Raw genomic sequence first — 12336 nt, 5'->3', positions numbered from 1 at the left:
TTCACATCCAAATCGTTCATTTTCAAGCAACGAACAACAGTGGAAGCAGCACTGATCCCTGTACGATAGGTTAAGACCCTTCCGTGACTGAAGAAGCGTCTCGACCTGATACCTGGTAAGGGTCACCTGTTCCTTTTCTCTAGAGATGCTGCCTGACCCGCTGAGTTACTCCAGCATTTTGTCTCTATCTTTACTATAAACCAGCATCTGCAGTTTTCTTCTATGCACTTCCAGTCCAGCCTTCCAGGTGCTACCTTGTCAAAAGCCTTGACAGGTCCATGTAGACAACATCAAACATACTGTACTTACCTTCGTCACCTCTTTAAAACAAAACCCTAATTTGTGAGACGTGTTTCCCTACACACAAAACCGTGCTGACTATTTTTCATGAGTCGTTGCCTTTCCAAAGGGCGGCACGGTGGCGCAGCGGTAGAGTTGCTGCCTTACAGCGAATGCAGCGCCGGAGACCCAGGTTCCATCCCGACTACGGGTGCTGTCTGTACTTTCTCCCCGTGACCTGCGTGGGTTTTCTCCGAGATCTTCGGTTTCCTCCCACATTCCAAAGACGTGCAGGTTAATTGGCTTGGTGTAAATGTAAATTGTCCCAAGTGTGTGTAGGATAGTGTTTGTGTGCGGGGATCGCTGGTCGGCACGGACCCAGTGGGCCGAAGGGCCTGTTTCCGCGCTGTAACTCTAAACTAAACTAAACTAAATACATGTCTCTCAATCCTTTCCAATAACGTACCCACCACAGATGTTAGACTCACCAGCCTGTAGCTCTCTGCCTTGAAAAAAAGGCACAACGTTAGTCACCCTCCAGCCTTCAGGACCTTATCCGTGGCTGTTGATGTTACAGACATCTCTGCCAAGAGTCAAGAATTTCTTCTCTAGCTTCCCACAATGTCCCAGGGTACACTTTGTCAAGTAGGCACAAAATGCTGGAGTAACTCAGCGGGACAGGCAGCATCTCGGGAGAGAAGAAATGGGTGACGTTTCAGGTCGAGACCCTTCTTCAGACTGAAGAAGGGTCTCGACCCGAAATGTCACCCATTCCTACTATCCAGCGATGCTGCCTGTCCCGCTGAGTTACTCCAGCATTTTGTGTCTACCTTCCTCTTCTGTAAAGTGGACTCCCCTCAACTCTATTAATTGTCCAGACTTCCCCAGCATCGACGTTGTTCTCCACAGCAAATACAGACGAGAATTGAGACTGAATGCAACTTATCACTCTTTAGTCCTCACCATTATTCCATTCACAGCTGCTCACACCAACAAACGCACAAAAGAATACAAGTGGCTGCATTTAAGTTCGATCTTTCAATTAACTTTCCACTGGAAGATACATTACCACCAAATTCCTCCTCATTCTCAAACTGTGGCTTCTGCTCATCTTCTATTCCGTAATAGTCATTGTTGAAGAATTGCTGCAAGGCAAGAATAAAATAGTTTCCTGGTTACGAAAGCTCGATTTCTTTTTGCGATGTCATCAAGCTGGAACGGGTGCAGAGAAGCTTTACGGGGGTGTTGGCTGGGCTCGAGCGTCTCTGCTACAGGGAGAGGTTGAGGAGGCTCGGACTCTATTCCTTGGAGTGCAGGAGGATGAGAGGTAATCTTATAGAGGTGTACAAAATCATGAGAGGAATAGATCGAGTAAACTACCCTACCAGGGTAGGGGAATAGAGAACCAGAGGACATAGATTTAAGGTGAGGGGGGAAAGGTTTAATAGGAACTTGAGGGGGTTTAGTTTAGAGTTACAGCGCGGAAACAGGCCCTTTCGGCCCACAGGGTCCTCGCCGACCAGCGATCCCCGCTCATTAACACTATCCTATAGATGCCCACTAGGGACAATTATTTTCTTACATTCACCAAGACAATTAACCTACAAACCTGCACGTCTTTGGAGTGTGGGAGGAAACCGAAGATCTCGGGAAAAACTCACGCAGGTCACGGGGAGAACGTACAAACTCCGTACAGACGGCGCCTGTAGTCGGGATGGAACCCGAGTCTCTGGTGCTGCATTCGCTGTAAGGCAGCAACTCTACCGCTGCGCCACCGTGCCACCACATTTTTTTAAACTCAAAGGGTGGTGGGTGTATGGAACGAGCTGCTGGAGGAAGTAGGTGAGGCCGGTACTCAATAGTCAATAATTGATAATAATAAATGTACTATCGTTACATTTGAGAAACGTTTGGACAGGTACATGGATAGGGTAGGCTTGGCGGGATGTGGGGCAAACGCAGGCTGGTGGGACTAGCGTCGAAGGGACTGTTTCCACACAGTCTGACTCCATGAAGCGTGTCCACAAGGCGCGGTTTACTTTGACTGATACAAACCTGCATGAGTTGGTCATGCTTGGCTGGGTTGAAGTCTTCCTCTAGGTGCTCCTCATTGAAGCCAATGGTTTCATTCCCAGTTATCTCCTTTAGGCGGTTGAGTTTGTTCATTATTTCCATCCTCTTCAGCTTCTTCAACTGCTTCAGCTCCTCTTTCTTCTTTTCCTTCTCCTAAAGGACCCATTTACCAATATTAACAGAAGACAAGGTTAGTTCTCGCCGACTGACCGCTGCTCAAATGCTGCAGCCTGAAAGCTCATGAACTTAGACGAGAGTCGGTGACATTGAAAGGAACAAAGTTGCTGCAGAACACCTCGTAGAGCCGCTACCTCACTGCGCCAGAGACCCACGTGTGATCCTGACCTCGGGTGCTGACTGTGTGGAGTTTGCACCTTCTCCCTGTGACCACGTGGGTTTCCTCCGGGTGCTCCGGTTCCCTCCCACATCCCAAAGACGCTAGTCACCCTCCAGCCTTCCAGGACCTTATCCGTGCCTGTTGATGTTACAAGCATCTCTGCCAAGAGTCAAGAATTTCTTCTCTAGTTTCCCAGAATGTCCCAGGGTTCACTTTACCAAGTAGGCACAAAATGCTGGAGTAACTCAGCGGGTCAGGCAGCATCTCGGGAGAGAAGGAATGGGTGACCTTTCGGGTCGAGACCCTTCTTCAGACTGACCTGAAACGTCACCCATTCCTTCTATCCAGGGATGCTGCTTGTCCCGCTGAGTTACTCCAGCATTTTGTGTCTACCTTCCTCTTCTGTGAAGTGGGCTCTCCGTAATAGTCACCGTTTGTGGGCCCTCTGTAAATCGACCCTCACGTGTAAGCAGTGCATGCGAAAGTGGGATAATATAGAAGTGGTGTGAATGGGTGATCGATGGTCGGCGTGGACTCAGTGGGCCAAAGGGCCCATTTTCATGCTGCATCTTTCAATCCAATAACTTGACAGGGTGGTTACAGGGGTGACTGTTCTTCTGGCTGGGCGAGGTGTGCAGAAGTGAATTATAGGCTCAACATGGGGACTTGGCTGTTGAGGACATAGAGCAGAACCTTTCTGATTCTCTACCCAAGAGGGCTGGTGGCTAATTGTTGACCATATTAAAAAGAATCAATACTTTTTGGCTGTGAAGGAAATCAAGCAACATGCAATCCTTGCAGGGAAGTGATGCTGATCAAAAAGTGGTGCTGATCAAAATCAGCCATGATTTCCATCCACCTATTCCTTTTCTCCAGAGATGCTGCCTGACCCGCTGAGTTACTCCAGCACTTTGTGTCCATTTTCAGTTCAAACCAGCATCTGTAGTTCCTTCCTACACGTGGTAAGTGAATGGTGGAATGAGCACAAAGGGCCAATGGCCTACTCCTGTCCTGCTACCTAAGCTCTCATGCAGTCTTTGGACTTCAGAGATACAGCATCGAAAAAGGTCCTTGGACCCAACGAGTCTGCGCCGGCCAGCAATCACCCCGTACACTTGCACTATCCAACATGCCCTGAGGACAATGTACAATTAACAGAAGCCAATTAACGTACAAACCTGGTATTTATTCACAAAATGCTGGAGTAACTCAGCAGGTCAGGCAGCATCTCGGGAGAGAAGGAATGGGCGACGTTTTGGGTCGAGACCCTTCTTCAGACTGATGTCAGGGGGGCGGGACAAAGGAAGGATATAGGTGGAGACAGGAAGATAGAGGGAGATCTGGGAAGGAGGAAGGGAAGAGAGGGACAGAGGAACTATCTAAAGTTGGAGAAGTCGATGTTCATACCACTGAGCTGCAAGCTGCCCAAGCGAAATATGAGGTGCTGTTCCTCCAATTTCCGGTGGGCCTCGCTATGGCACTGGAGGAGGTCCATGACAGAAAGATCAGACTGGGAATGGGAGGGGGAGTTGAAGTGCTCGGCCACCGGGAGATCAGTTTGGTCAATGCGGACCGAGCGCAGGTGTTGAGCGAAGCGATCGCCGAGCCTGCGCTTGGTTTCGCTGATGTAAATAAGTTGACATCTAGAGCAGCGGATGCAATAGATGAGGTTGGAGGAGGTGCAGGTGAACATTTGTCTCACCTGGAAAGACTGTTTGGGTCCTTGGATGGAGTTGAGGGGGGAGGTAAAGGGACAGGTGTTGCATCTCGTGCGGTTGCAGGGGAAAGTGCCCGGGGATGGGGTGGTTTGGGTAGGAAGGGACGAGTGGACCAGGGAGTTACGGAGGAAACGGTCTCTGCGGAACACAGAGAGGGGAGGGAATGGGAAGATATGGCCAGTGGTGGGGTCCCGTTGTAGGTGACGGAAATGTTGGCGGATGATTTGTTGGATCCGCTGGCTGGTGGGGTGAAAGGTGAGAACGAGGGGGATTCTGTCCTTGTTGCGAGTGGGGGGAGGGGGAGCAAGAGCGGAGCTGCGGGATGTAGAAGAGACCCTAGTGAGAGCCTCATCTATAATGGAGGAGGGGAAGCCCCGTTTCCTGAAGAACGAGGACATCTCCAAAGCCCTAGTGTGAAACACCTCATCCCGGGCGCAGATGCGGCGTAGACGGAGGAATTGGGAGTAGGGGATAGACTTTTTGCAGGGGACCGGGTGGTAAGAAGTGTAGTCCAGATAGCTGTGCGAGTCAGTGGGTTTATAGTAAATGTCCGTCACTAGTCTGTCTCCTGTGATGGAGATGGTGAGGTCCAGAAACGGGAGGGAGATGTCGGAGATAGTCCAGGTATATTTAAGGGCAGGATGGAAATTGGAGGTGAAGTGTATGAAGTCAGTGAGTTCTGCATGGGTACAAGAGGTAGCACCAATGCAGTCGTCGATGTAGCGGAGGTAGAGTTCGGGGATGGGGCCAGTGTACGTCTGGAACAGGGATTGTTCGACGTACCCAACAAAGAGGCAGGCATAGCTAGGGCCCATGCGAGTGCCCATAGCTACGCCTCTGGTTTGGAGGAAGTGGGAGGAGTCAAAGGAAGATAGAGGAGTCAAAGAAAGATAGAGGAACTGGCGTGCTGACCTCTACCGGATCTCGCTGACAAGGGAGGTGCTGTGGTAGTCTGGCGTGCTGACCTCTACCGGATCTCGCTGACAAGGGAGGTGCTGTGGTAGTCTGGCATGCTGACCTCTACCGGATCTCCCTAATCTACAACCTACAAACCTGTATGCCTTTAGAGTATGGGAGGAAACCGGAGCACCTGGTGAAAACCCACACAGTCACACGTACAAACTCCGTGTTGACAGCACCCGTAGTTCGGGATGGAACCCGGGTCTCTGGCGCTGCGAGGCAGCAACTCTACCGCTGCGCCACCATGCCAGTCCAGAGTTAATCCCGACATTGATACCACTCCACTTCAATGATTATGTGACACACTTACGTTTTTCTTCCTTTGCTTAATCTCTTCTCTTTTGTGTTTTCTTCGAATGTCCTTCGCTCTGACTGAGGTTATAATGGTCCTTGGGTATGATTTTATCTATAAAAGAGGAAGCAATGCATGTTTTTGTCGTCCACAAAACGAATATATCAACGTTTCCAAGAGCTCTGTTGAGACTTTCAAGTCCTCTTAATGTAAGAAAATAACTGCAGGTGCTGGTACAAATCGAAGGTATTTATTTCACAACATGTTGGAGTAACTCAGCAGGTCAGGCAGTCTGAAGAAGGGTCTCGACCCGAAACATCACCCATTCCTTCTCTCCTGAGATGCTGCCTGACCTGCTGAGTTACTCCAGCATTTTGTGAAAAAAGAGAGTCCTCTTAATTGTATTTGACACCAACCCTGCCCTGTCTGAGGAGAGGTCTTGACCCAAAATGTCACCCATTCCTTCTCTCCAGAGATGCTGCCTGTCCCGCTGAGTTACTCCAGCACTTTGTGTCTGTCTTCAGTGTAAACCAGCATCTGCAGTTTCTTCCTACACACTTTCCTGTTACAATTGACCTATCAGGGAACCACCTTGCCCGAGGTCACCTGTTTTAGATTTTTGTTTCGTTTAGAGTTACAGCGAGGAAACAGGCCCATCGGCCCACCGAGTCCGCGCCGCCCAGCGATCTTCGCACACTAACACTATCGTACACACACTAGGGACAATTTTTACATTTACCGAGCCAATTAACCTACAAACCTGCACGTCTTTGGAGTGTGGGAGGAAACCGAAGATCTTGGAGAAAACCCACGCAGGTCACGGGGAGAACGTACAAACTCCGTACAGTCAGCGCCCGCAGTCGGGATGGAATCTGAGGACATTGTGGGAAGCTAGAGAAGAAATTCTTGACTCTTGGCAGAGATGTTTGTAACATCAACAGCCACGGATAAGGTCCTGAAAGGCTGGAGGGTGACCATCGTTGTGCCTTTGTTCAAGGCAGAGAGCTCCTGGCTGGTGAGTCTAACATCTGTGGTGGGTATGTTTTTGGAAGGGATTGAGGGACATGTATTTAGTTTAGTTTAGAGTTACAGCGCGGAAACAGGCCCTTCGGCCCACCGAGTCCGCGCCGCCCAGCGATCCCCGCACATTAACACTATCCTACACACACTGGGGACAATTTTTATATTTACCCAGTCAATTAACCTACATACCTGTACGTCTTTGGAGTGTGGGAGGAGACCGAAGATCTCGGAGAAAACCCACGCAGGTCACGGGGAGAACGTACAAACTCCGTACAGACGGCGCCCGTAGTCAGGATGGAACCCGAGTCTCCGGCGTTGCATTCGCTGTAAGGCGGCAACTCTACCGCTGCGCCACTATTGCTGGGCTTGATTTGTCCAGGTCTTTTCTTGCTTCCAGTCCCATCCCCCACCCCCCACTACAATCAGTCTGAACCAGTCCGAAACGTCTCCTACCCGTTTTTGCTGCCTGCCCCACTGTGTTACTCCAGCATTTTGTGTCTATCTTCCCTGACACGTTCCGTGTAAGACAGGATCAAAGCAGGTAGTTTACCCACTTCCTCAACATCATGCAGCAGGAACAAGATTAAGAGTAACACTAGGTTCCAGGTGAAGGGGAAAAGATTTCATAGGAATCCGAGGGGTAACCTTTTCACACAGAGGGTGGTGGGTGTATGGAACAAACTGCCAGAGGAGGTAGTTGAGGCTGGGACTATCCCATTGTTTAAGAAACAGTTGGACAGGTACATGGATAGGACAGGTTTGGAGGGATATGGACCAAGCGCAGGCAAGTGGGACTAGGGTAGCTGGGACATTGTTGGGCAAGTTGGGCCGAAAGGCCTGTTTCCACGCTGTATCAATCTATGACTCTATGACTCTACAACACATCAATAAAAATTGGGAGATGCTGTAGATTTTTAGTTTAGATTAGTTTAGAGATACAGCGTGGAAACAGGCCCTTCGGCCCACCGAGTCTGTGCCGACCAGCGATCCCCGTATACTGGCATCATCCTACACACTGGGGACAATTTACAATTTTATCCAAAATCAAATTAACATGCAAACGTGCACGTCTTTGGAGTGTGGGAGGAAACAGGAGCACCCGGAGAAAACCCACGCAGGTCACGGGGAGAACGTGCAAACTCCGTACAGACAGCACCCATAGTCGGGATGGAACCCGGGTCTCCGGCGCTGCATTCGCTGTAAGGCAACAACTCTACCGCTGCGCCACCGTGCCGCCCGTTATGGAGGAACTGTGAATAATTGGACCACTCCTTCATGGAGCTAGCAATAACAAAATGGATCAAATGGCACCCCTGGGCGGCATCAAATGGGCGGCACGGTGGCACAGCGGTAGAGTTGCTGCCTTACAGCGAATGCAGCGGCGGATACTCAGGTTCGATCCCGTCTACGGGCGCCGTCTGTACGGAGTTTGTACGTTCTCCCCGTGACCTGCGTGGGTTTTCTCTGAGATCTTCGGTTTCCTCCCACACTCCAAAGACGTGCAGGTATGTAGGTTAATTGGCTGGGCAAATGTGTGTGTGGGATAGTGTAAATGTGCGGGGATCGCTGGGCGGCGCGTACCCGGTGGGCCGAAGGGCCTGTTTCCGCGCTGTATCTCTAAATCTAAAAGAAAAAATCTAAATCCTGTGCGATATCGTCCTCTTATTTTATGCACTTGTCGAATGTCTGGAGTCGGGAGAGTTTGCGAGCCTTGGTGGAGTCCAGGTAGGCGAGGAATCGAGTGTTGAGGGCGCGGATCCGGCGAAGAATGAAGTACAGTTGGGGCCCGTTGCAGGTGTGGGTTAGTGAGGCCCGGAGCTGTAGGAGAGTCAGAGCCAGGGCCTGCTGGTGCCGGCGCATCCCAGCCAGGGTACAATGCAGGGCACGGAAGGAGAATTGTTCTGAAAAGCGTCAGATAGACTGTTGGAGCCGGTAGTTGGGTCCGAATTGGGAGGTCTGGAACTGGAGCTGGAACCACGAGGCAGAAGATGGAGTCCCAAGAAAGCAGACGTGGCTGTGGTAGCGGGTCTGTCAAAATGTGGTCGTAGAGCAGGAGAAATCACAGAGGTGGAGCAGCGAGAGAGCATGTTGCTAAACTCTCGTCGACAAGACTTTAGCAACATGCTCTCTGATTTTAGGCAGATCATTCCAAGTTTCGGTGGCCAGGTAACTCTGTGCAGCACTTTCCAAATTCCAATCACATTAGAAAAATATCTATATTATTGCTCCATTTAAAAAATGTCTTTTGTTTTTTCCTGTGCCATACAGTCAATCTAAATCATACAGCATCTTTCGTCTCCTTCCCAATCTACCAGCTATTAGTTTTACCGAGGCAGACGTAAGTGCGTCAGTCAGGTGCGTTGCCTGCCTGCGTTATCACCCGGCCCTCATTCCTTCACTGCAACAAAGATTTGAATAGAAACTCAAAAAATAAAAGCACAACATGCTGGAGTAACTCAGTGGGTCAGGCAGCATCTCTGGAGGACATGGATAGGTGACTTTTCGGGCCATAGAAAACATAGAAAATAGGTGCAGGAGGAGGCCATTCGGCCCTTCGAGCCAGCACCGCCATTCATTGTGATCATGGCTGATCATCCACAATCAGTAACACGTGCCTGCCTTCTCCCTATATCCCTTGATTCCACTAGCCCCCAGAGCTCTATCTAACTCTCTTTTAAATTCATCCAGAGAATTGGCCTCCACTGCCCTCTGTGGCAGAGAATTCCACAAATTCACAACTCTCTGGGTGAAAACATTTTTCCTCATCTCAGTTTTAAATGGCCTCCCCTTTATTCTTAGACTGTGTGGCCCCTGGTTCTGGACTCCCCCAACATTGGGAACATTTTTCCTGCATCAGGCGCATCAGGTCACAATGTTTTGGCTGATCGGTTTTGGTTTTGGTTTTGTTTTGGTGATCACCCCTCAGCCTCCTGTTATGAATTACTCAATGACACTTGGACTTGGGAACCATTGCTGATTATCCTCTCTCTCTCTCTCTCCCCGTTTCTCGAGGCTGTTGAATGTTGCTGGGGAAATAATTTCACCACTTATGACCTGCAGCTACCTCAACAGATCGCACATTGAACTTGGGACTCAAACTAAATTACGGCTGTTGGTAATTGGGACCAATAAAGGGAAGTGCAATATCATCTATATTTAACACTAGACCAAGTGGACCCGTTAGGCCCAAACCTCTCCTGCATTGGTGCAGCACCCTCAACTCCCCCCCTTCCCCCTCCCTCCCCTCAACTCCCTTATCCCCCTCCTCCCTCTCCTCCCCATCCCCCCTCCTCCCCTACCCCCTCTTCCCCAACACCCCCCTCTTCCCCATCTCCCTCCCCTCCCCTTCCCCCTCCCTCCACCCCCCTCCCTTCTTCCCTCCCTCCCTAGGAGATAGATTTCAACTTTAAAATGTGAATAACTTTAAATATATAACACCGATTTCAATGAAACTTCTTCCATTAGCACCAAAGGGACGACGGTGAGTAAGGTGGGCCTAAAATTGTTGCGCTATCGGGTGCCGTTTTGGCTGTAGTTCAGGAACAAACAAACAAACAAACAAACAAGAGTTTTAGTATATAGATGGATGTATAGATGTCACTTACAAATTCTGCATCTGGTTCCTCGAATCGGAAATTGTATTTTCTTTCAAAGTCTTCCTGTTTCCTCAGAAATTCCTCACCTTCATCCGAGGAGTCATCCACATCGTCGTGAACGATTTCGTCGTAAGTAGGTATCCTTCAGGATTGTTGCGGGCGGGCAGGAGAGGTGCGCGAGGGAAGGCAGGGAAGGAAACAAAAGCAAAGTGAATGTCCAAGCTGACTAAATGCGATACAATTCTCAGTCTGAAGAAGGGCCTCGACCCGAAACGTCAGCCATTCTCTTCTGTCCAGAGATGCTGCCTGTCCCACTGAGTTACTCCAGCATTTTGCGTATTCTTAGAGGGGCTACACCATTATGGGCTGCAGATCACTAGTGGACAAGTCACGGGGCAGTCATGGTGGTGCAGCGCTAGAGTTGCTGCCTTACAGCAAATGCAGCGCCGGAGACCCGGGTTCCATCCCGACTACGGGCACCGTCTGTTCGGAGTTTGTACGTTCTCCCCGTGGGTTTTCTCCGAGATATTCGGTTTCCTCCCACACTCCAAAGACGTGCAGGTTTGTAGGTTAATTGACTGGGTAAATGTAAAAATTGTCCCTAGTGTGTGTAGGATAGTGTTAGTGTGCGGGGATCGCTGGTCGGTGCGGACTCGGTGGGCCGAAGGGCCTGTTTCCGCGCTGTATCTCTAAATCTAAATCTAAAAATCTTCGGTTTCCTCCCACACTCCAAAGATGTACAGGTATATATGTTAATTGGCTTGGTAAATATAAAAATTGTCCTTAGTGTGTGTAGGATAGTGTTGATGTGCGGGGATCGCTGGTTGGCGCGGACCCGGTGGACCGAAAGGGCCTGATTCCGCGCTGTATCTCTAAACTAAACGAAGAAGTGTCTCGACCCGAAACGTCACCCATCCCTTCTCTCCAGAGATGCTGCCTGACCCGCTGAGTTACTCCAGCATTTTGTCTATTCTCAGAGGGCTACACCATTGTGGCTGCAGCACCGCCATTCAATGTGATCATGGCTGATCATCCACAATCAGTACCCCGTTCCTGCCTTCTCCCAAACCCCCTGACTCCGCTATCCTTAAGAGCTCTATCTAGCTCTCTCTTGAAAGCATCCAGAGAATTGGTCTCCACTGCCTTCTGAGGCAGAGAATTCCAGATTCACAACTCTCTGACTGAAAAAGTTTTTTCCTCATCTCCGTTCTAAATGGCCTACCCCTTATTCTTAAACTGTGGCCCCTTGTTCTGGACTCCCCCAACATTGGGAACATGTTTCCTGCCTCTAACATGTCCAACCCCTTAATAATCTTATATGTCTCGATAAGATCCCCTCTCATCCTTCTAAATTCCAGTGTGTACAAGCCTAGTCGCTCCAGTCTTTCAACATACGACAGTCTCGAAAGTACACACGTCCATAATAATAGACCAAACATTGATAATTAGAATGATTATTGTATAAGGTTCATGAGAAGAAGAGGTTTGGAGCATTGCTACTAGGGAGGAATCTGTGTACGTTGTGAATGTTTTCTTGGTATGTGTTTTCTTGGCACGTCTCTTATGGTAACCGGGGTGTTTTTTTCTGTGGGCTTGTCCTCAGGATCTGGGAGTGAACAGTTATGCCAATGAATAGTTGCAGCAATTCCTATTTACACAATGAATTACATTATTATCAAGCTTAACCTTGTCTTCACAAGCAGCCGACACACTGCCAATGTGGGGAATTATGATTCTCTACATCTCTCTTTCTCCTTAATTTAGCTCGAGGCAAGGATTTCTGCTCCCAGTTCACGAACATCTCCTGTTGATGATAACAAGCATCACCCAAAAGCGAACTGCTTCTTTTCAAAAGTTTCCCTTTACAGGTTTAGTATAGTTTAGTTTAGAGATACAGCGCGGAAACAGGCCCTTTGGCCCACCGAGTGAGTCCGTGCCGACCCGCGATCCCCGTACAATAGCACTATCCCACAAACTAGGGACAACTTACAATTTTACCGAGGCTAATTGACCTACAAACCTGCACGTCTTTGGAGTGCGGGAGGGAATCGGAGCTCC

The 12336-nt window shown here is 49.5% G+C and overlaps 1 protein-coding gene across 1 annotated transcript in view; it reads right to left on the bottom strand.

The window, feature by feature from the left end:
* Nucleotides 1-12336, bottom strand: part of kri1 (KRI1 homolog) — a 69377-nt gene that overhangs the window by 20047 nt on the left and 36994 nt on the right. Inside the window, exons 10-13 of the mRNA XM_078429299.1 lie at nucleotides 10288-10420; nucleotides 5678-5773; nucleotides 2335-2505; nucleotides 1349-1424 (exon numbers count right to left, since the gene is read on the bottom strand). Of these exons, the coding sequence (XP_078285425.1) occupies nucleotides 1349-1424; nucleotides 2335-2505; nucleotides 5678-5773; nucleotides 10288-10420 (476 nt within the window). The remainder of the gene's footprint in view (nucleotides 1-1348; nucleotides 1425-2334; nucleotides 2506-5677; nucleotides 5774-10287; nucleotides 10421-12336) is intronic.

The sequence above is a fragment of the Rhinoraja longicauda genome, chromosome 37 (assembly GCF_053455715.1).
Source record: "Rhinoraja longicauda isolate Sanriku21f chromosome 37, sRhiLon1.1, whole genome shotgun sequence".
Lineage (NCBI taxonomy): Eukaryota > Metazoa > Chordata > Chondrichthyes > Rajiformes > Arhynchobatidae > Rhinoraja > Rhinoraja longicauda.
This window is presented reverse-complemented; position numbering and strand designations above follow the sequence as displayed.